At 41.6% G+C, this 25,206-nt stretch overlaps 1 protein-coding gene and 1 long non-coding RNA gene across 3 annotated transcripts in view; one reads left to right on the top strand and one right to left on the bottom strand.

Annotated features, from left to right (window-relative positions):
• The window catches only part of LOC126278527 (zinc finger MYND domain-containing protein 10), a 113,063-nt gene that overhangs the window by 27,279 nt on the left and 60,578 nt on the right, over positions 1 to 25,206 (bottom strand). Inside the window, exons 5-9 of one of the 2 annotated variants that reach the window (XM_049978703.1) lie at positions 9,950 to 10,074; positions 9,716 to 9,867; positions 711 to 848; positions 522 to 634; positions 327 to 452 (exon numbers count right to left, since the gene is read on the bottom strand). In XM_049978703.1, the coding sequence (XP_049834660.1) occupies positions 327 to 452; positions 522 to 634; positions 711 to 848; positions 9,716 to 9,867; positions 9,950 to 10,074 (654 nt within the window). The remainder of the gene's footprint in view (positions 1 to 326; positions 453 to 521; positions 635 to 710; positions 849 to 9,715; positions 9,868 to 9,949; positions 10,075 to 25,206) is intronic. The other variant, XM_049978704.1, reaches the window with a different exon arrangement.
• LOC126278531 (uncharacterized) lies at positions 359 to 24,465 on the top strand. Its single transcript, XR_007550718.1, has 3 exons — positions 359 to 472; positions 11,813 to 11,939; positions 24,282 to 24,465. It is a non-coding gene; the product is annotated as an uncharacterized LOC126278531 (long non-coding RNA).

Below are 25,206 nucleotides of genomic sequence, written 5' to 3'. Positions count from 1 at the left end.
TCAGACTGACTGTATGTTCGCTTATTGTTCTTAATTCACAGTGAAGTTATGCTTTTTTTTAGTTTCCTCCTAAGCCTACACACATTAATAGGTATGCAGATTGTGGAATCCCAGCTGCCTCCAAAAACACAGTGTACATCATTTTCGCTTTCTTCGTGTTATCTGAGGGTTACAATTTGTAGATAGTGAGTGGTCATCATCTTGTGTTGACCACTATGTAGCAGACCTACGTTGTTTTTTCTCCTCCAATAGTTATTAAATCTGGGTAAAACAAGTTACTTACAATACAAACGATTCTTTTTTGGAAAACTAAATTCTACTCTTACCGGCCACAATACCAGAGAGCTTTGCAACGTGAACACTTTTTAGCAGCACGTTCTCCACATTCGGCACATGTTGGTGCAGTACCAGCGAGTTTCTCAAGTGTTTCTGGATCGTAGGCAGAACTAAGCCTACAGAAAAATTTCATTAGGTCAGTAATTCATTTATCCTGAGAATGTTGTCTATAATGGTAATCTTACCTCTTAGCAATTTCAGCCATTTCACCTTGCTTGCAGTGAAATAGAACTTTAACTTGTCTTTGAGCTATTCTTTTCCATTGAGTTTCACTTCTTCTCAGTAAAGATTCTCTGATCTGGTATGATAAGAAATAATCAGACAGCATAGGAAGGCATACAAGACCACTAAACTCCACTGATGTGCATTCTTACCTGTGGCAGAACTTCTAATATTAGTGGCTTTTTGCCAGTGGGGGGAACCTGTGATACTGCAATATGACTCAGCCAATATTGTAGCTCTGAGAGAGGTGACAGCTGATCAACCAAGACATCATGTAGATAGCCTTGAAGCTTAAAGAGAAAATAAAATGTTTCAAGATAGCAATGAATTCTAAATAAATGGACTGTTACAGGTCATAATCATTTTCATTATGTAAACATAAACCAACCACTGATTATAAGATCTGATGTTATTTAGGTTAGACCTTTTATGCTTTTTGTGCACACCACTAATTTGATTAGTTTAATACTGTGATGAGTTGTCTGTAGCAGTTTTTGGTGTGGACAGTAACAATTTGTCACAAAGCATTGTGATGGCAAAACATACACTACTGGCCATTAAAATTGCTACACCAAGAAGAAATGCAGATGATAAATGGGTATTCATTGGACAAATATATTATACTAGAACTGACATGTGATTACATTTTCACACAATTTAGGTGTATAGATCCTGAGAAATCTGTACCCCTAACAACCACATCTGGCCATAATAACGGCCTTGATACGCCTGGGCATTGAGTACAACAGAGCTTGGATGGATTGTACAGGTACAGCTGCCCATGCAGCTTCAACACAATACCACAGTTAATCAAGAGTAGTGACTGGCGTATTGTGATGAGCCAGTTGCTCGGCCGCCATTGACCAGATGTTTTCAGTTGGTGAGAGATCTGGAGAATGTGCTGGCCAGGGCAACAGTTGAACATTTTATGTATCCAGAAAGGCCTGTACAGGACCTGCAACATGCTGTCGTGCATTGTTGTTGTTGTTGTGGGTCAGACCTGAGACTGGTTGATGCAGCTCTCCATGCTACCCTATCCTGTGCAAGCTTCTTCATCTCCCAGTATCTACTGCAGCCTACATCTTTCGGAATCTGCTTAGCGTATTCATCTCTTGGTCTCCCTCTACGATTTTTAACCTCCACGCTGCCCTCGAGTACTAAATTGGTGATCCCTTGATGCCTCAGAACATGTCCTACAAACCGATCCCTTCTTCTAGTCATGTTGTGCCACAAACTCCTCTTCTCGTCAATTCTATCCAATACCTCCTCATTAGTTATGTGATCTACCCATCTGATCTTCGGCATTCTTCTGTAGCACCACATTTCGAAAGCTTATATTCTCTTCTTGTCTAAACTATTTATTGTCCAAGTTTCATTTCCATACATGTCTACACTCCATACAAATACTTTCAGAAATGACTTCCAGACACTTAAACCTATACTCGATGTTAACAAATTTCTTGCCATTGCCAGTCTACATTTTATATCCTCTCTACTTTGACCATCATCATTATTTTGCTCCCCAAATAGCAAAACTCCTTTACTACTTTAAGTGTCTCAATTTATAATCCAATTCCCTCAGCATCACCCTACTTAATTCAACTACATTTCATTATCCTCATTTTGCTTTTGTTGATGTTCATCTTATATCTTCCTTTCAAGACATTGTCCATTCCGTTTAACTGCTCATCCAAGTCCCTTGAGGTCTCTGACAGAATTACAATGTCATAGGTGAACCTCAAAGTATTTATTTCTTCTCTATGGATTTTAATACCTACTCCGGGCTTTTCTTTTGTTTCCTTAACTGCTTGCTCAATATACAGATTGAATAACGTCGGGGAGAGTCTACAACCCTGTCTCACTCCCTTCCCAACCACTGCTTTCCTTTCATGCCCCTCGACTCTTACAACTGCCACCTGGTTTCTGTACAAACTGTAAATAGCCTTTCCCTCCCTGTATTTTACCCCTGCCACCTTCAGAATTTGAAAGAGGGTATTCATGTCAACATTGTCAAAAGCTTTCTCTATGTCTACAAATGCTAGAAACATATGTTTGCCTTTCCTTAATCTTTCTTCTAAGATAAGTCGTAGAGTCAGCATTGCCTCACGTGTTCCAACATTTCTACGAAATCCAAACTGATCTTCCCTGAGGTCGGCTTCTACCAGTTTTTCCAGTCATCTGTAAAGAATTTGTGTTAGTATTTGGCAGCTGTGACTTATTAAAGTGATAGTTCAGTAATTTTCACATCTGTCAACACCTGCTGTCTTTGGGATTGGAATTATTATATTCTTCTTGAAATCTGAGGGAATTTCGCATGTCTCATACATTCTGCTCACCAGATGGTAGGGTTTTGTCAGGACTGGCTCTTCGAAGGCTGTCAGTAGTTCTAATGGAATGTTGTCTACTCCCGGGGCCTTGTTTCGACTCAGGTCTTTCAGTGCTCTGTCAAACTCTTTATGCAGTATCGTATCTCCCATTTCATCTTCATCTACATCCTCTCCCATTTCCACAATATTGTCCTCAAGTACATTGCCCTTGTATAGACCCTCTATATTCTCCTTCCACCTTTCTGCTTTCCCTTCGTTACTTAGATCTGGGTTTCCATCTGAGCTCTTGATATTCATGCAAGTGGCTCTCTTTTGTCCAAAGGTCTCTTTAATTTTCCTGTAGGTAGTATCTATCTTACCCCTCGTGAGATAAGCCTCTACATCCTTACATTTGTCCTCTAGCCATCCCTGCTTAGCCATTTTGCACTTCCTGTTGATCTCATTTTTGAGACGTTTGATTTCCTTTTTGCCTGCTTAACTTACTGCATTTCTGTATTTTCTCCTTCCATCAATTAAAATCAGTTGGTCATGCATTATCATGCTGAAATGTACGGTTTCGCAGGGATCGAATGAAGGGTAGAGGCAAGGGTCGTAACATATCTGAAATATAATGTCCACTGTTCAAAGTGCTGTCAATGCGAACAAGAGGTGACCGAGATGTTAACCAATGGCACCCCATACCATTATGCCGTACGATACACCAGTATGGCGATGACGAATAGACGTTTCCAATGTGCGTTCCCCCCCATGTCGTCAAACACAGATGCAACCATCATGATGCTGTAAACAGTACCTGAATTCATCCGGAAAAAAAAAAAAAAAAAGACGGTTTGCCATTCATGCATCCAGGTTCGTTGTTGAGTACACCATTGCAGGCGCTCCTGTCTGTGATGCAGCATAAAGCGTAATCGCAGCCATGTTCTTCGACCTGCTAGTCCATGCTGCTGCAAACATCGTCGAACTGTTCTTGCAGATAGTTGTTGTCTTGCAAATGTCCCCATCTGTTGACTCACGGATCGAGACGTGACTGTACGATACGTTACAGCCATGCGGATAAGACGCCTGTCATCCCGACTGCTAGAGATACAAGGCCGTTGGGATCCAGCACGCCATTCCGTATTACCCTCCTGAGGCCACCGGTTCCATATTCTGCTAACAGTCATTGGATCTCGACCAACGTGAGCAGCAGTGTCGCGATACTATAAACTGCAATTGTGATAGGCTACAATCTGACCTTTATCAAAGTCGGAAACGTGATGGTACGCATTTCTCCTCCTTATACAAGGCATCACAACAATGTTTCAACAGGCAATGCTGGTCAACTGCTGTTTATGTATGAGAAATCGGTTGGAAACTTCCCTCATGTAAGCACGTTGTAGGTGTCACCACCGGCACCAACTTTGTGTGAATGCTCTGAGTAGCTAATCATTTGCATATCACAGCATCTTCTTCCTGTTGCTTAAATTTCGTGTCTGTAGCATGTCATCTTCGAGGTGTAGCAGTTTTAATGGACCATAGCGTATATCAAGTGACAAATGTGACACACCATATAGTCGTTCAAGAAGTTTGTTGGTAAGAAGGTTAAAATTACATCAGCATTAGTTTTTTCACTAATAAGTACATGAAAAGTTATGGTTTTGATTTTTTAAAACAAATATTATAAATTACTGTAAGCATGGAAAATGTAAATCTTCTAATCTGCATGTAACGAATTTACTTGTGTCAGTAGTCTTAAAGGATTTTCGAATGACAACGTTGACAGTTATGAAATGTATTTATTTATGATCACAACTTTGGCTATGGTGCCATTCTCTATGAAGTGCATCAATGCATATTCATTTCTGGTTTAGATGACAAAATCTTCATATCAATCATGTTTAAATGGTTATATATGACATGAAATATGGTTGAATATGCATTGACACATTTCAGAGAGAGCTATTGCTTGAGAGTGCCACAGTAGATGTATTTGCAGTCATGAATAAATACATTTAATAATGGTCAAAGTGTAAAATGTTGCCGCCTATTTCTCCATTTTGTATCCTCATATCTCTTTGTAAACTATATGTAGAGAATGAATTAGTTGATCTCAAGCAGCTTTAAAATACTTATTAAAAGAAAGTTATTCTGGGGGTATGTTCCCTTAAAAGCAAACTGTAACAATTGTTGTCAGCTGTGCAACAGACAGATGAGTGATATCCCCAAAAACATTTAGACGTCTTCTTTATTTCACCCAAAAATAAGGAAGAAAAATAGGATTGAAAAATGTGCGATACCAACACGGGGTGGGGCGGATCTCAGCAGTGAGTATTATGAATGGGCTGTGAAGTTAATTTCTACATAAAGTGACAAAACAGCGCAATTGGAAGCCTCAGATGTAACCACAAATGAGTTAAACCAAGCAGTGTGCGTCACACTTGTCTACAAGAGCTTACTGTGATAGGGATTCATAAAGTATCATGATGGTCAAGCACGTGCACAATGTTAACTGGAATTTTTCTTTTGCTATAACTGAAATGTCTCAAGTCAATATCTCAATGTGGAATTTTGGTCATAAAGATACAAAATATTTCCATTTTATAATCATAATGAACCACGGACCTTGTCATGGTGGGGAGGCTTGCGTGCCTCAGTGATACAGATGGCCGTACCGTAGGTGCAACCACAACAGAGGGTATTTATTGAGAGGCCAGACAATGAAGAGGGGCAGCACCCTTTTCAGTAGTTGCAGGGGCAACAGTCTGGATGATTGACTGATCTGGCCTTGCAACATTAACCAAAACGGCCTTGCTGTGCTGGTACTGCGAACGGCGCAAAGCTAGGGGAAACTACAGCCGTAATTTTTCCCGAGGACATGCAGCTTTACTGTATGATTAAATGATGATGGCGTCCTCTTGGGTAAAATATTCCGGAGGTAAAATAGTCCCCCATTCGGATCTCCGGGCGGGGACTACTCAGGAGGACCTCGTTATCAGGAGAAAGAAAACTGGCATTCTATGGATTGGAGCATGGAATGTCACATCCCTTAATCGGGCAGGTAAGTCAGAAAATTTAAAAAGGGAAATGGATAGGTTAAAGTTAGATATAGTGGGAATTAGTGAAGTTTGGTGGCAGGAGGAACAAGACTTTTGGTCAGGTGAATACAGGGTTATAAATACAAAATCAAATAGGGGTAATGCAGGAGTAGGTTTAATAATGAATTTAAAAAATAGGAGTGCGGCTAAGCTACTACAAACAGCATAGTGAACGCATTATTGTGGCCAAGATAGACACGAAGCCCATGCCTACTACAGTAGTACAAGTTTATATGCCAACCAGCTCTGCAGATGATGAAGAAATTGATGAAATGTATGATGCGATAAAACAAATTATTCAGGTAGTGAAGGGAGACGAAAATTTTATAGTCATGGGTGACTGGAATTCGTCAGTAGGAAAAGGGAGGGAAGGAAACACAGTAGGTGATTATGGATTTGGGCTAAGAAATGAAAGAGGGAGCCGTCTCGTAGAATTTTGCACAGAGCGTAACTTAATTATAGCTAACACTTGGTTCAAGAATCATAAAAGAAGGTCATATACATGGAAGAATCCTGGAGATACTAAAAGGTATCAGATAGATTATATAATGGTAAGACAGCGATTTAGGAACCAAGTTTTAAATTGTAAGACATTTCCAGGGGCAGATGTGGACTCTGACCACAATCTATTGGTTATGACCTGTAGATTAAAACTGAAGAAACTGCAAAAAGGTGGGACTTTAAGGACATGGGATCTGGATCAGCTGAAAGAACCAGAGGTTGTACAGAGTTTCAAGGAGAGCATAAGGGAACAATCGACAGGAATGGGGGAAAGAAACACAGTAGAAGAAGAATGGGTAGCTCTGAGGGATGAAGTCGTGAAGGCAGCAGAGGATAAGGTAGGTAAAACGATGAGGGCTGGTAGAAATCCTTGGGTAACAGAAGAAATATTGAATTTAATTGATGAAAGGAGAAAATATAAAAATGCAGTAAATGAAGCAGGCAAAAAGGAATACAAACGTCTCAAAAAATGAGATCGACAGGAATTGCAAAATGGCTAAGCAGGGATGGCTAGAGGACAAATGTAAGGATGTAGAAGCTTATCTCACTAGAGGTAAGATAGATACTGCCTACAGGAAAATTAAAGATACCTTTGGAGAGAAGAGAACACCGTGTATGAATATCAAGAGCTCAGATGGCAACCCAGTTCTAAGCAAAGAAGGGAAGGCAGAAAGGTGGAAGGAGTATATAGAAGGTTTATACAAGGGCGATGTACTTGAGGACAATATTATGGAAATGGAAGAGGATGTAGATGGAGATGAAATGGGAGATAAGATACTGTGTGAAGAGTTTGACAGAGCAGTGAAAGACCTGAGTCGAAACAAGGCCCCCGGAGTAGTCAGCATTCCATTAGAAATACTGACGGCCTTGGGAGAGCCAGTCCTGACAAAACTCTACCATCCGGTAAGTAAGATGTACGAGACAGGCGAAATACCCTCAGACTTCAAGAAGAATATAATAATTCCAATCCCAAAGAGAACAGGTGGTGACAGATGTGAAAATTACCGAACAATCAGTTTAATGAGTCACGGATGCAAATTACTAACGCGAATTCTTTACAGACGAATGGAAAAACTGGTAGATGCAGACCTCGGGGAGGATCAGTTTGGATTCCGTACAAATGTTGGAACACGTGAGGCAATACTGACCTTACGACTTATCTTAGAAGAGAGATTAAGAAAAGGCAAACCTACGTTTCTAGCATTTGTAGACTTAGTGAAAGCTTTTGACAATGTTGCCTGGAATACTCTCTTTCAAATTCTGAAAGTGGCAGGGGTAAAATGCAGGGAGCGAAAGGCTATTTACAATTTGTACAGAAACCAGATGGAAGTTATAAGAGTCGAGGGAGATGAAAGGGAAGCAGTGGTTGGGAAAGGAGTGAGACAGGGTTGTAGCCTCTCCCCGATGTTATTCATTCTGTATATTGAGCAAACAGTAAAGGAAACAAAAGAAAAATTCAGAGTAGGTATTAAAATTCATGGAGAAGAAGTAAATACTTTGAGGTTCACCGGTGACATTGTAATTCTGTCAGAGATGGCAAAGGACTTGGCAGAGCAATTGAACGGAATGGACAGTGTCTTGAAAGCAGGATATAAGACGAACATCAACAAAAGCAAAACGAGGATAATGGAATGTAGTCAAATTAAATTGGGTGACGCTGAGGGAATTAGATTAGGTAATGAGACACTTAAAGCTATTTGGGGAGCAAAATAACTGATGATGGTCGAACTAGAGAGGGTATAAAATGTAGACTGGCAATGGCAAGGAAAGCGTTTCTGAAGAAGAGAAATTTGTTAACATCGAATATAGATTTATGTATCAGGAAGTCGTTTCTGAAAATATTTGTTTGGAGTGTAGCCATGTATGGAAGTGAAACATGGACGATAACTAGTTTGGACAAGAAGAGAATAGAAGCAGTCGAAATGTGGTGCTACAGAAGAATGCTGAAGATAAGGTGGATAGATCATGTAACTAATGAGGAGTTATTGAATAGGATTGGGGAGAAGAGAAGTTTGTGGCACAACTTGACTAGAAGAAGGGATCGTTTGGTAGGACATGTTTTGAGGCATCAAGGGATCACAAATTTAGCATTGGAGGGCAGCGTGGAGGGTAAAAATCGTAGAGGGAGACCAAGAGATGACTACACTAAGCAGATTCAGAAGGATGTAGGTTGCAGTAGGTACTGGGAGACGAAGAAGCTTGCACAGGATAGAGTAGCATGGAGAGCTGCATCAAACCAGTCTCAGGACTGAAGACAACAACAACAACAACAACAACAATTATATTTTCAATTGATTTTTAAAACAAATAGTATAACAGTAATGTGTTGCATCAGTATTGATGTATACATAAAACTCCATGGAGTAAACTTCTTTTTCTTTTTTGATGGCTTGTATCCTAATTTCTAGTATTTTCGTGGTAACAGAAAATATTGGGTAGAGTGGAAACTTGGAATGTTTGAAGATCACCACTCACTGTGGAATGTAATTAGGGACAAATAAGCACAAAAACAAGCTCACCTTATGAAGTTGCTAAGAAACAAAGAATTAATGCATGGGCACTGATTACTGTGCCGTTGTGTGTCTCAATTCTGTGACATGGCTGTAATGCATGATTATCTTTGTTGGAGTGGGATAAAAAAGGAAGAAGTGAGGGCAAAGGAGGAGCATGGTCTAGAAAAGGGGTAGAAAAGGCAGGACAACAGGAGATGAGGCTAAAATTTTTTACCTATGATCTGGCAGGGGCAACTACATTTTCACACATACATGTTTGATGTAATTTGAGTGCTCTAAATATATTCCAAAAGCTTTATCATCCCATCACTCATTCAATTATCTCAGCAACTGACAAGGAAGGTGCTGTGTGATAACAAACTGACATGGAGAGGGTAATATGTTGAAGCTGAAGACAAACAGAAAAGTATTCAGTGTACAGGAGTGTTCATTTCTTTCTGTATAGTGGAACCTAGGCTGAAGACCAAATTTTAAATAACAGCAGATTAAAACAATTCTGCCTCATTAGCGTCATTTAGAGTTTCCTCTTTGATTGTAATTGTTTGAAATAATTGACTGTAGTTTCTGCAACTTTGTTTTACAACATAGATGCATTAACTGATGCAAGAATACACACTTATGAAACTGGCACAATGGTAGAGTTGTAAAACCTAAGAGTCCATTAAAACAGTCTACTTAGTACTTCAATGTGTAGAAAGCACAGTAATCTGAAAATTCCATTACAGCATTTCATAATACTTACTTTCAGTAGTTGTTGTTTACGGTACTCATTCATATCATAATATGTTGGACATTTTGGATCCAGCAGTAATTGTCTGAGTGTTAGCCATACTATACCTTCAATTCGAGTAAGTTTGATTTTGTCATCATCTTTCACCTTCTTCCAACTTCCATCTGGAATATAAGGGTGCTGTGTAACGTTAGTTTATAACTCATATTGTAGCATTTGAAAAACAATAAGATGACCACATTTTACCAATATATTTAATTGTTGTTCCATCCTTATCCGCTCTTTGCCATGGAGTTGTTTCAATGAGGTTTAGAAGCAGTAGTGGAATATCATGGGTCTCAAATACTCTTGATGTTGCACTGATTGGCAAACTGAACAATAAATAGTTTTGTTAATTTCTTTGATATTGAAGTTTTAATTGTTAAATTTGATGTCACAGCAGTTGTATAAGGGACAGTCAGATGAAAAGAGGCAAATGGGGAAAAAAAGTAAGACAGAAGTATTTGCTGTAACTGTTAATACATTTATCTCACTGTGGGACAAGATGATCAATGCCTTCTTGGAAAATTGTTTGCTGCTGCCTACAGAATTTTCATTGCATCCCTGCATACACCTCTTCATCTGAAGCAAATTGACAGCCACTAATATCTTTCTTCAGTGCTCAAAAAAATATGGAAATCGCATGGTGCGAGATCAGAGCTGTGTGGATGATGTGTAAGGGCTTCCCAGCAGTACTTCAGCAGTGTACTGGAAATGACCTTGGCAACATGTGGGCTCACATGTTTATGATAGGCTAATGAGTAGTGCCTTGTTGGTATGAAAACATGGTACACTATTTAGTGAAATCACCCAGAAAGTCTGCAATCAGTACACATTGTTCATGTACTCAAGGGTCATTGTTGCTAACAATAGCATGGCACGTAAGTACCACTTTTCCATTTCACAGAAAATGTATATTGTTCCTACTGATTTGTGGCATTAATCAAAACTTTAAGAATGTCACTGTCCTGCACTTGATGTTCACCAGAACTGTAAATGGATGATGTATCCAGTGTTGGCATATGGGTGATGAGATAAAGTATGCTAAGCAATCTGTAATAGGTGCTGACATTCATCGTGGAGTCACCAATGGGGAGAGGGTCCAGGTAGGGGCACTCAATGCAGATAATAAACCATTAAATCACGAAAAGCCCACTTCAAATTGTTGTAGTGGCACCACCGTTTAGGATAGAGAAAGTTAGTTTTGTCCAATATTCGAACACAAGTTACAGCCAGGTGCACGCTGCATTGCAGTGAGTTATGCATACCAACAGTTGCGAAGTAGAATAGAGGCCACAGGGCTGTCAGATTGCTGAAAGAGTATACATAGTGGTTTTGCATGTTGCAAATCACAGGCAGAAGGGTCCCACTGGCAAACCTAGCGTGTTATGAGTATGTGGCGCGAAAGTGCCGCATATGGCAAAACAGAGGCGGACGCCGCATATAAAAGGGTGTGGGTTTCTAACAAGATTCATTCAAGTGTGGCAGCTCTCCTAGATGGTGGGGCGTGTCACATGCTACATGCAGCAGCAGATTGGGCGCCAGCGTTCCAGTCCACGGCGTGTCACTAGTGCGACCCTCTGAGGCTGACGCGGGGTCCGTCGCCAGCCAGCGGCAGGCCACTCCACGGTTCGCTACCGCGGGCAGTCATCATGGCTTCCAGCACATGTTGGAGGCATCCTGGGGCGAGGGCCACAGATTCAGACTCCAGATTGCGGGCGCTTGTTGTCACTGCGATCTTAGCCACGCTGACAAGAAGCACGCACCTGGCTGCCTGTGGCTCACACCAAGCAGCTCTGAGTTGGTAGGTTTGCAGACCACTGAGTCAACTGCTGGCATCATGATGAATCCGCATCTCCGCTGCCGTACAAAGCCGACAACAGCGGTGGGTGCACGGGTTGCTGAGGCAGCCATTCCACACCAAGCTGTTTCACAGACAGCGAAGTGGTGTCCTCAGCATTGCGCGACCCAGTGACACACATCGAGAGGAATGGGGGCACCGTAGTTGGAAACAATAAATTACTTGGAAAGCTCGGACAAGTCTTAATACGGTGCCTTCTACCTCTTCAGGCTACATTTGGTGTTGCTGTTACATTCGGTGACAGAAGTTGCCACTACATTTGGTGTCAGAATAGCAGACGTTGTCTGTCCAGTACAACGTTCGAGCTCACCGCCCGCATTACATTCACAAGATGTGGTAAGTTTTGACCAGTTTTCTTTTGAGTATTGGACGTTTTCTTACCTAATTTTGTGTTTTTGAGTATGGCTCATGGCTGGCCATTTTATATGTTTTGCGTAGGCATATTATTATTATTTTTTGTCAGAATAAGTATTATCATATTTGGGGCAGTAAGATTTTTTTTTCGTGGCATTTAATTACTTTTGTACTGGTTTGAGTATGATGTTATCGAGTGTAATGACACTGAGGTGTAGGGAGTCGGGTTTTCTTGTACTTAAATGTTTTGTTTCGGGACTAATTGGGAAGGAAAGCAACACAATGGCAGAGTTAGGGACGCAAGGTTTGACAGAACCAGAAGCAGTGCGGCTTTTGTTGGAAAAAGTAGCACAATTGACAGCAGACAATACACAGTTGAGAAATGAATTAAAATCTAAAAGTGAGCGGGAAACCACATCTGATCTGTCATTGTTGCCTAGGGTGCAGGAGATTGATCCAGCTGCTGCGACTTTATTCAGTTTTCTGGCAAGGCACCTGAGGATGTGCCTTCATTTTTGAAGGAGTTGGACACTTCAGCGGTGATGAATAGTTGGCCCGAAGCACAATCGTTACATGTAGCCAAGATTAGATTAATGGATGAAACGAAAACATATGTAAAGTGTTCTGAGGCCTTAAGGAAGGCAGGACAGTTTAAGCAGTTAAAGGAAGGGCTTTTAGAAAGTACCAAAAACATAATAGCGCTCGGTACTGTAGAGAAAGGTTAAGTACAATGTCAAAGAGATGGGGAGACGATGGAGAATACCTACGAGTTGGCTCAGAGTGATAAAGTGAATAGTGTTCTGTTGAGAAGACCAAGCAAAGGGCACTTGATGTATTTTTGAGAGGGTTACCGGTGCATATGTCATGGAAAGTGTGTGAAGGGACTCCGAAAGATTTGTATTCGGCCATTCAGCTGGCAATTCAATGTGAGGAAATAGATGTGGCAACAGGGGTACATGAGAGGCAAACAGTGGGTGTGAAATGTTTTAAGTGTGGTCGTATGGGATTTGTGCAGAGCCAATGTACCCAGTCACCGAGGAATAATGGAAGGGCTGGCAATTGGCAGTGGGGAGGATGGAGAAGTGGAGATAGGAGAGGTAGACAGGCATTAAAATGGAAGAGGGGACCCAAGACACACCTAAGGGAGCTCCCATTTAATTTCAATGCTATGAATACATATGCAGAGGTGGAATGTTCAGTGAGGAACTAAAAAGTTTAAGATTTTGTTGGACACAGGGCGCAAGTGTCAGTGGGTACTAAGAATATAATGGGATGAAGGAAGCTAGACCCACCACGTTATAGGTTGCGTGGAGTGGGGGATAAGGAGGTCATGCCTTTGGGTTCGGTGACAGTTGACTTTCGAATAGAGAAAGTCCGATTTAATGCATGCATGGAGGAAGTACCACGGGTAAGCGAGGGCAACGACATGATCCAAGGAGTAGCTTTCTTGCATCAACATCATGCCAAAATTGACCTTGGACAATGAATTGTGGAGCTTAGTGGAATGTTATTTCAGCTAGGGGAAACTGTTATCAATGCAGAGCTGTCATGAGGGGCGGTCAACATAATGAACAAACCAATTGAACCGCTTACATTAGCATTAATGCTTAATTTACATGAGTGTGTGTCTGCTAGGGGCAGGAAGTTGTTTTGGTAAGTGTGGAGTCAAATCTACCTGTGGGTGCAGTATGTGTTATTGAACCATTGGAGGTTAATGAAGTTTTGGGTCCATTGGGTTGTTTTGTGACATGTAGTGTTGTACACGTACAGGAGGGGAATGACGGGTGAGTAGTTCCCGTGAACGTGGATAATTTTAGCGCTGTAGATGCGAATTTGAGGAAAGGAGTTTTAGTAGCAAATTTGTATTTGCCAGATGATGAAGACTGGTGTTTGAGAGGTAGGCGAAGTGATCAACCACTAACTTTTGATAAAACTGCATTGCATGACAAAATTAAGCATTTGAAAGGAAGAGAAAGAGAGCATATGGAAGAATTATAGTGGGAATTTAAGGATTTGTTTTATCCACAAGGGCCGTTACAGGCAACTCCATTACTTCAACATAGGACTCCAACAGGGAATGAAACACCTCTTTACCGTAAACCATACAGAATACTGAGCTATTAGTAGCTGATTATGGAGGATTTCACTGATCAGCAGTTTGCAGACCGTATTATAGAGCATAGTAATAGTTGCTGGGGAGTGGGCATTGTTGTTGTGCCTAAAAAATCTATGGATGGAACTAAGAAATACACGTTCTGTTGTGACTACCGATACTTCAATAATAAGACAGTGCCAGACGCATACCCAATTCCAAACATATCGGAGACTTTGGATCACTTAGGACAGAACCAGTAGGCCTGCTTTTGTATGATGGATTTGACAAGTGGTTATCATCAGTTTGAGGTGGCTCCAGAGGATCATCCAAAAACTGTGTTCTCTACTCCTGGAGGCCATTACCAGCACATTAGAATGCCATTAGGTTTGAAAAATGCTCCGGCAACGTTTCAGATGTTGCTAGACAGTGTATTGAGGGGTTTGAAACCACAGCATTGTCTGGTCTATTTGGGTGATGACATTATAGTGTTTTCATGTAGTATGGAGTGATATAGACAGCGGTTAAGGGAAGTTTTTATGAGGTTAAGGGCAGCTCGTTTGACATTGAGCCTGGATAAGTGTCATTTTGCATTAGAGGAAGTAAAATATTTGGGTAACATTATCAGTAAGGACGGAGTGCAAACAGATCCGAGGTTGGTACAGGCTGTAAGGAATTTTCGGGAACCAAAAACAGTTAAGGAAGTGCAGTCATCCATCAGAATTTGCAGTTTCTATCAAAAGTTCGTGAAGATTTGCAGATTTAGCACAGCCGTTGACACAATTGTTACAGAAGGGTGTGAAATTTGAGTGGGCAGAAGAGAGTCAGAAAATGTTTGACAAACTGAAAGAAGTGTTAACATCAAGTCCAGTTCTTGTGTTTCCAGATTTTGAAAATGAGTTTATACTAGCATGTGATGCATCGAATCAAGCATTAGGGTGTGTTCTTAGTCAGGAAATTGATGGAAAAGAACATCCTGTAGCCTATGGATCTAGGCAGCTGAATGCAGCAGAGAGGAATTACTCAACAACTGAGAGGGAGATGCTTAGTGTAATCTATGGAATCACCTATTTCAAATGTTATATATATGGGAGAAGATTTTGGGTAGTGACAGATCATGCTGCATTGAAGTGGTTGTTTTGGTTGAATGATCCATCCACTAGATTCGCTAGATGGGCTGTGAGGCTTAGTGAATTCGACTACAAGGTGGTGCAAAAGCCTGGGAAGAAGCATGGTAATGCAGGTGCACTAAGTAGGAAGGTGGCAAAAGTAGAAGTCATAGATTATGAAGTAGCAGTATGGCAAGAATTACATGACACGGACAATGATTGTAAATTGTATCGGACACAGCCACAATTTAATATGTATGACGTCTTCTGTGCAGGAAAACGAAAGTTAGGGCCAAGGGTAGTAGTGCCAGCGAAGTTGAGGAATGAGGTTTTAAAGGAAGCACATGATCACTTGTTACCTGCTCATGGAGGGTGTAGAGCGATGAATAGGAGATTAGCGGAGAGGTATTGGTTGAGAGGTAGGAAAGTAAATGTGGATCAGTATGTCAAGAATCGTATATCATGTGTGCAGAGGGCAGATTTGAGCCGGAAACAGATACAACTACGATGATTGCCAGAAGCGACATGTCTATTCTCTGTGCTGGGGATCGATGTCTTAGGACATCTCAGGTGAACACCATCTGGGAACAGATTCATTCTGACAATAACAGACCATTTTTCGAGGTGGCTATGCCAAATCAACAGGCAACAATGGTCGCACAGGCGTTAGTAAACAACTGGATTTTGAAGTTTGGTGCACTGGAGACAATAATTACTGACCAAGGGACGAACTTCATGTTGGATTTAATGAAGGAACTGTGTAAATTATTGAACATAAAGAAGTTGATGATGAGTGCATTGCATCCACAGGCCAACAGAAGAACAGAACGGGTACACAGAACAATCAGGAAGATGCTGGGTTTTTATGTGGATTCTCATCGCCATCAGTGGGATGAGTATTTGAAGCATATTTTATGCACATACAATGCAAAAGCCCATACAAATACTGGTTTGTCTCCACATGAGGTAGTGTACGGGCGAAAAATGCCATCACTGTTTGATTTGGCGAGGCTACAGAAAGGAAGGACCGCTGAATCTGTACGTCAATTCGCAAGGACAATTTGAGATGTTTGGAAATGGGTACAAAAGGTGAATACAAAGGATTTGGAAAGGCATGAAGATGCAGTAAAGCGGAAAGGAAGTTTACTGCAGTACAGAGTGGAACAATGGGTAATGCTGTCCAGCCCCTATACACAAAAAGGGAAAAGGAAGAAGTTCTTCACGAGGTATCAAGGGCCATACCAAGTTGTTGAAACCACATCTCCGGTAAATGTTATGCTTCAGCTGCCAACTAGAACAACGATAGTACACACTGGGCGGTTACGGCCATTTATGGGTTGCCCGAGTGTGATTCCAGTTGTTATGCTTCAGCTGCCAACTAGAACAACAATAGTGCACACTGGGCGGTTACGGCCATTTATGGGTTGCCCGAGTGTGATTCCAGGCATGTCACAGGAAGGAAAGAGGAAGAAAGAGTGAGTGAAGAGAGGTGCTAAGCACAGGAAAAAACCAGGAAGATAAAGTACAGCATGAAGAACTGTATGCTTCTCGATCCAGAAAGTAGTAAAGTATTTGTAGTTTTTTTTATTTTCTTGTCATGTTTCATTGGGTTTGTGTAGAGTAATTAGGCATTGTATTTTCATATGTTGTGTGTATTTTCGAATATAGCCTGCTGTGGACAGCAGTCCTTTTGAAGAGGGAGGAAGGATGATGGTGATCCCTGTTCTCAGGTCACTTAAAGGGGGAGCATTGGCACTGATTCATCTCTTCATCATCGGGGTGGACGCCTTAGGGTGCAACACCTGGATGGAGGTGTGCTGTACTCAAGGCAGGAAGATGTGGTGGTGTCGAGTCACCAGTGGGCATTAAGGTTGGTATGGAACATATGGGAAATGCAGAATGAAGTAAGGAGGCTTGAGGAAGTGTTCGAAGTATTAGAAATTGCATGAGGCTGATAAGATGCTACTGAAGCAGGTAGGACGGATGGAGGAAGCAGTGCCATGGGTAAGACGGAAACGAGGATGGCTGAACACAGGGGGGCCAGTTTTTGGAACCACAGATGAAAGCAATATAAAAGAACTGAACAATACAATGGAAGCATTGAGGCAACTCACAGAGGAGAGTAGGGCAACGCAAGCTTGGCATGCAACTCAGATAGCAACATTGGAATGGGAAGTCCTCAATAACACACGCGTGCTCCGTGCATTAGCAGCACAGGTAGAGGAATACGCAAGGCATCAGAAGACTTAATAAATCGTAACCTACAAACCCTACAGGGACATCTAGAAGTACTAGATAGCAGGGTGGTGTTAACCAGACTTTTGCAAGCAGTAGCTGACAGTGCAAGGTGCAGAAGGAACTACCGCCTGGGTTATATTTAATAATGGAGGCCAGTGAGCAAACTTTACTGTTTTTCTACCATGTTGCAACAGTAAGGGAAACAACCGATGGCGCACGAGTGTATATTTTGGACCAATTCCCAGTTATGGGGAAGAGCGCGAGGTTTCCGTGTTAACAGGGTCCACCCATATCAAGTGAAGTTGGGAGCGTTGAGCAAGTTTGTGGAAGTGAAAACTAAAGAGGTGTGACTGATCTTGGCAACTAGAAACCGGTATGTCGAGATGGCAAGGGAGGAATTACGAAGCTACCTTAGAGGGAAGGTAAGGGTATGTCCAGCCAGGGTGGTAAGGACCAATCCGGATATAGGCATGGTGCAGTTATATTTTTAGTCAAGGGGAAAGGAATAGACTGTCCAAGGGACATTGTGGAGCCAAAATTGAGCTTGCAATGGATTGGGATGCATTGGATCTTCTCCACCTACAAGAATTCGGTAGTAGTAGCAAGTTGTTTTGAGTGGGGAGTATCTGCAGAAGCGAAATGTATAGAGCTCGAGGGGGGCGCAATTTTAATCAATGAAACTAAGTGTAACATAATAGGACCAACCTTCCATCTGCCAGTGTTAATTTCAGGAGCCATGCAATTGAATATCACACAGCCACAGCTGTACTGGCCAGAAGCCACTTTAAGAGTTTCTGCCAAGGCAGAATCTGGCCTTGGTAAATTACACTCTGGAGCCAGGTCTGTTGAGATCCGTAAACAAGTTCATTTTAGAGGAAGAGGGGCGCATATCAGCCAAACAGCTTGTGCAACATGTCACTTAGTATAGGGAACAGAAACGGCAAACAACGATTATTTTGAGCACCTTTGTGCCAAGTGTCATCGCAGCCTTAACTTTGTTATGTGTTGTTTTCTTTCTGATCACATGGAGAGCTAATTCCAAGAGGGAACCAAGGGTAGCCCAAGTCCCAATAGATTGGATGCTGAGGGCGTAAGATGAGTAGGTAAGGGGTTGATTGAGTAGTGGTCATCTAGTAAGGAATTTTTACGTTTTGTTTTATGTCTTGGTTTTAAGGGGCACAAGACTACATTTAAGTTTCCTAATAGTAAGGAAATATGCCATAGGTGCCAAACAAAACAAGTTAAGAGCTACTTAAGGGTTGAACCGGGGACTGGTTCTTTTTGAAGAGGGGAATGGTGTATCAGCACCACCGTGTAGGATAGGGAAAGTTAGTTTGTGCAATATTCTGAGCACACGTTACAGACAGGTGCGGGCCGGATTGCAGTGAGTTTAAGCATACCAATAGTTTTACGCATATCAATAGTTGCGAAGTAAAATAGAGGCCACAGGGCTGTCAAATTGCTGAAAGAGTATATGTAGCAGTTTTGCATGTTGCAAATCACAGGCAGAAGGGGCCCACTGGCCGCGGGTGCTTGTTGTCACTGCAATCTTAGCCAGGCTGGCAAGAAGCACCCAGCTGGCCGCTTGCAGTTCACACTGAGTGGCGCTGAGTCGGCAGGGTCACAGACAGCTGAGTCAACTGCCGGCATCCTGATGACGCCTCATCTCCGCTGCCGTACTAGGCCGACACACAGCGGTGCGTGCACAGGTCACTGAGTTAGCCATTCTGCACCAAGCCATTTTGCAGAAAGCGAAGTGGTGTCCTCAGCATTGTAGGACCCAGTGACGAAGATCGAGAGGAATGGGGCCCACTGTAGTTGGAAACAATAAATCACTTGGAAAGCTCGGACGAGTCTTAATACGCTGCCTTCTACCTCTTCCCACTAAATTTGGTGTTGCTGTTACATTCGGTGGCAGAATTTGTCACTACAATGTGAATATCTTCACTGAGTACTTGTGGGTGGCAGGACATGCACCACTGGGACTCCAGTCAGTCATCATGGCACCTGGCGTAGAAATTATATTTACATCACTGTGTTATGGCACGTCACTTGGCAAAGCATATTGCTGGATGTAAGAGGTCTTTGTTTTGCCAAGACAGCTGGGGACAGCTTCGTGACCCATACATGTGTCTGGCGCAAGAAGATTGTCAGTGTCAGAGATTTGAGTCCTCCTCGGACATGGGTTTGTGTGTTGTCCATAGTGTAAGTTAGTTCAAGTTAGATTAAGTAGTGCCCCCCCCCCCCCCATGAACAATGGACGTTGCCATTGGTGGGGAGGCTTGCATGCCTCAGCGATACAGATGGCTGTACCGTACATGCAACCACAATGAAGGGGTATCTGCTGAGAGGCCAGACAAACATGTGGTTCCTGAAGAGGGGCAGCAGCCTTTTCAGTAGTTGCAGGGGCAACAGTCTGGATGATTGACTGATGTGGCCTTGTAACACTAACCAAAACAGCCTTGCTGTGCTGGTACTGCAAACGGCTGAAAGCAAGGGGAAACTACAGTCGTGATTTTTCCAGAGGGCATGCAGCTTTACTCTATGGTTAAATGATGATGGCGTCCTCTTGAGTGAAATATTCTGGAGGCAAAATAGCCCTCCATTCGGATCTCTGGGCAGGGGCTTCTCAGGAGGATGTTGTTATCAGGAGAAAGAAAACTGGCGTTCTGTGGATCAGAGTGTGGAATGTCAGATCCCTTAATCAGGCAGATAGGTTAGAAAATTTAAAAAGGGAAATGGATAGGTTAAAGTTAGATATAGTGGGAATTAGTGAAGTTCGATGGTAGGAGGAAAAAGACATTTGGTCAGGTGAATACAGGGTTATAAATACAAAATCAAATAGGGGTAATGCAGGAGTAGGTTTAATAATCAATTAAAAAAATAGGAGTGCGGCTAAGCTACTACAAACAGCATAGTGAACACATTATTGTGGCCAAGACAGACACAAAGCCCGCGCCTACTACAGTAGTACAAGTTTATATGCCAACTAGCTCTGAAGATGATGAAGAAATTGATGAAATGTATGATGAGATAAAAGAAATTATTCAGATAGTGAAGGGAGATGAAAATTTAATATTCATGGGTGACTGGAATTCGAGAGTAGGAAAAGGGAGAGAAGTAAACGGAGTAGGTGAATATGGAATGGGGGAAAGGAATGAAGGAGGAATCCGTCTGGAAGAATTTTGCACAGAGCATAACTTAATCATAGCTAACACTTGGTTCAAGAATCATAAAAGAAGGTTGTATGTATGGAAGAATCCTGGAGATACTAGAAGGTATCAGATAGATTATATAATGGTAAGACAAAGATTTAGGAACCGGGCTTTAAATTGTAATACATTTCCAGGGGCAGATGTGGACTCTGGCCACAATCTATTGGTTATGAACTGTAGATTAAAACTGAAGAAACTGCAAAAAGATGGGAATTTAAGGAGATGGGACCTGAATAAACTGAAAGTACCTGAGGTTGCACAGAGTTATAGGGAGAGCATAAGGGAAAAATTGACAGGAATGGGGAAAAGAAATACAGTAGAAGAAGAATGGGTAGCTCTGAGGGATGAAGTCGTGAAGGCAGCAGAGGATCAAGTAGGTAAAAAGAGAGGGCTAGTAGAAATCCTTGGGTAACAGAAGAAATATTGAATTTAATTGATGAAACGAGAAAATATGAAAATGCAGTAAATGAAGCAGGCAGAAAGGAATACAAACGTTTCAAAAATGAGATCGACAGGAAGTGCAAAATGGGTAAGCAGGGATGGCTAGAGGACAAATGTAAGGATGTAGAGGCTTATCTCACTAGGGGTAATATAGATACTGCCTACTGGAAAATTAAAGAGACCTTTGGAGAAAAGAGAACCACTTGTATGAATATCAAGAGCTCAGATAGAAACCCAGTTCTAAGCAAAGAATGGAAAGCAGAAAGGCGGAAAGAGTATATAGAGGGTCTATACAAGGGCAGTTTACTTGAGGACAATATTATGGAAATGGAAGAGGATGTAGATGAAGATGAAATGGGAGATACGATAGTGCATGAGGAGTTTGACAGAGCACTGAAAGACCTGAGTCAAAACAAGGCCCCGGGAGTAGACAACATTCCATTAGGACTACTGACAGCCTTGGGAGAGCCAGTCCTGACAAAACTCTACCATCTGGTGAGCAAAATGTATGAGACAGGCGAAATACCCTCAGACTTCAAGAAGAAGATTATAATTCCAATCCCAAAGAAAGCAGGCGTTGACAGATGTGAAAATTACTGAATTATTAGTTTAATAAGTTACAGCTGCAAAATACTAACACGAATTGTTTACAGACGAATGGAAAAACTGGTAGAAGCCGACCTTGGGGAAGACCAGTTTGGATTCTGTATTAATATTGGAACATGTGAGGCAATACTGACTGTACGACTTATCTTAGAAGAAAGATTAAGGAAAGGCAAACCTACGTTTCTAGCATTTGTAGACTTAGAGAAAGCTTTTGACAATGTTGAGTGAAATACTCTCTTTCAAATTCTAAAGGTGGCAGGGGTAAAATACAGGGAGCAAAAGGCTATTTACAATTTGTACAGAAACCAGATGGCAGTTATAAGAGTCGAGGGACATGAAAGGGCAGCAGTGGTTGGGAAGGGAGTGAGACAGGGTTGTAGCCTATCTCTGATGTTATTCATCTGTATGTTGAGCAAGCAGTAAACAAAACAAAAGAAAAATTCAGAGTAGGTATTAAAATCCGTGAAGAAGAAATAAATACTTTGAGATAAACCGATGACATAGTAATTCTGTCAGAGACAGCAAGGGACTTGGAAGAGCAGTTGAATGGGATGGACAGTGTCTTGAAAGGAGGGTATAAGATGAACATCAACAAAAGCAAAATGAGGATAATGGAATGTAGTCGAATTAAGTCAGGTGATGCTGAGGGAATTAGATTAGGAAATGAGACACTTAAAGTAGTAAAGGAATTTTGATATTTGGGGAGCAAAATAACTGATTATGGTCGAAGTAGAGAGGATATAAAATGTAGACTGGCAATGGGAAGGAAAGCGTTTCTGAAGAAGAGAAATTTGTTAACATAGAGTATAGATTTAAGTGTCTGGAAGTCGTTTCTGAAAGTATTTGTGTGGAGTGTAGCCATGTATGGAAGTGAAACGTGCACAACAAATAGTTTGGACAAAGCGAGAATAGAAGCTTTCGAAATGTGGTGCTACAGAATAATGCTGAAGATTAGATGGGTAGATTACGTAACTAATGAGGAGGTACTGAATAGAATTGGGGAGGAGAGGATTTAGTGGCACAACATGACTAGAAGAAGGGACCGGTTGGTAGGATATGTTCTGAGGCATCAAGGGATTACAAATTTAGCACTGGAGGGCAGCGTGGAGGGTAAAAATCATAGAGGGAGACCAAGAGATGAATACATTAAGCAGATTCAGAAGGACATAAGTTGGAGTAAGTACTGGGAGATGAAGAAGCTTACACAGGATAGGGTAGCATGGAGAGCTGCATCAAACCAGTCTCAGGACTGAAGACAACAACAACAACAACAAGGAGTGTGTAGGTTTAGGGACCGAAGACCTCAGCAGTTTGGTCCTAAAAGACCTTATCACAAATTTCCACAGTTTCTTTACCAAGCATTGGAATTTTGGAGTAGTTAGCAGCTGTAAGCCAATAGTTGTCTAAAGTAAGCCTGTTCTGATCCACAAGCAATAAAGTAACATATGATCCTGAGTCCACGAGAACTTGAAATACGAGTTCCTGTGATGTACAATAGTCCTGGTTTGTGGAAAATGCCTGGAAAGCAGTGACAAGTACATATTTCATCTATGCTTACATTGCCTATGCTGGGTGTGAAGGATGATTCCTTGGCTGATCGACTGTTGGTTGTGGTCAACTGTGAAAGTATTGGAATCATCCAGTGAGCTACGTATTTTTCTTCTATGAACATTGGTATATAGGCACTTCTCAGAGCAGCCAATTGCAGCTAAATTCGCTCAGTACTGTTGTTTGGGTAACTGCAATGTGAGGTGTACTTCCTTACTTGCTGTCCAAAACACAAATGATACCGACACTAAATTTTTGGCAGCTTGTTGAGACTTTTGTGCAGTCCCCATTGGTCATTGAGCTGAATGAGTTACTCTTATTAGTCACTAGAGGGCACCCATTCTTGCATATCTGCTCTGCTAGTGGAAACTGCTGCACTCTAGTAGCGTTTGTTCAAAATGACTGTGACAGTGTCAACAGTTTGAGGTACCACACCTACAGCGTCATTTTCCAAGATGCTGTGTGCATTTGATCAGATGCAGGCAACTGAAAAGACATTACTTACTGTTGTTTGAAATCAGGGCACTTTCAATTGTGAAAGGGAGCTGATTGAACCAGACGTGATGCAGAATTCTTGAAATTAAGCATATTTAAATAATGATTGAAGGTGACCAATAAACCCACTATTTTAGATTTGTATGTGTCGGCCCCCAGATTGTGTACATGTCAAAGCTTGTGGCCCTTGAGGTGCTGATATTTGCAAACAGTGGAGGAGATACCAATAATGTCTGAAAATAATAGAAGAGTCTGAGTGTCTCATGTGCTAGTGGTAAGTAGAAATTGTAAACTGTTGTCACATATGTCATATGCAGCATGTGAAATTTCTGGTGTTTTGAACTACAGGTATGGCTGTTGTGGTATATACTGTTTGAGGATGTGTTGTAGGCGTTTTGATGCAGCCCACTGGTGAAATGTTTGTGGGAGACAGTAAACCCACTATTTCTGGTGAATGTCCATCAGCCACATGGCTAGAAAATTGAAGGTTGATGAATTCACTAACTGACTGTGGTACTTGTTGTAATCAGCATTGCAGATTCAGATTTGATGAATTTCTCATTACCTGTATCTTTTGCAGGATCATTATCCACAACGAAAACACTATGTGGTGCCTCAACCATCTATTGCCGGAGCCAGCTCTTGCATCAGCAGAGCAGAGCTCTGATATGGCACTAACTTTGGCTGGCAGCTCCCTCTGTACAGTAGTTTGTGTACGTGCTCTCCAGTGTGTCACATCAGCAATAAAGTATATATTATCTGCACTTGCTGCTTACATTATTCTGCTTTGGATATACCTACCTGGATTCTCTTCATATTGGTGACTCCACAATGAACATCAGCACCTACTACAGGTTGTTCAGCATACTTCATCTCATTACCTGCACACCAACAATGGAGCCATCATGCATTTGCAGTTCTGCTGAACTCCAAGCACAAGACAGTAGCTTTTCTAATGTTTACTTAAGTGTTACAAATCAGCGAGAACAATCTACATTTTCTGTGAAATGTGAAAGAGTCAATTACATGTGCTGAGTTGTTGATAACAACAATGACCCTTGTGTGTATGAGCAATGAGTAGTGTCTGCCAAACTCCTGGGTGGTTTTTTGTGATGAGTGGAATAGTTTTTACAACCAAGAAGACATTATTCATAAGCTTGTCACAGACATGTGGGCCCACATGTTACCAAGGTTTTGAGTATGTTTCACTGGGAAGCTCTTACACATCCTCCTTATAGTCTCAATCTTCCATGTGTTTTCCATACTTTTTTGAGCCAGCCCTGAACAAAAAACTTGTGGCTATTAATTTGCTTCAGACAATGAGGTGCATATCTGGGTACAACCATGGTTTCATAGGAAATCATGAAAATTTTTCCCTAAAGGCAGCAGCTGTCTGGTCTTACTATGAGTTAGATGTATTAATAGTTATGGCAATTACTTTTGAAATAATTAACAGTTAACTTACTTTTCCCATCTGTCTCATTTCCATTTGACTGCCCTTTATG

Source organism: Schistocerca gregaria, chromosome 6 (assembly GCF_023897955.1).
Source record: "Schistocerca gregaria isolate iqSchGreg1 chromosome 6, iqSchGreg1.2, whole genome shotgun sequence".
NCBI lineage: Eukaryota > Metazoa > Arthropoda > Insecta > Orthoptera > Acrididae > Schistocerca > Schistocerca gregaria.
Note: the sequence above shows the minus strand (reverse complement) of the source record. Positions and strands in the feature narration are given on the sequence as shown.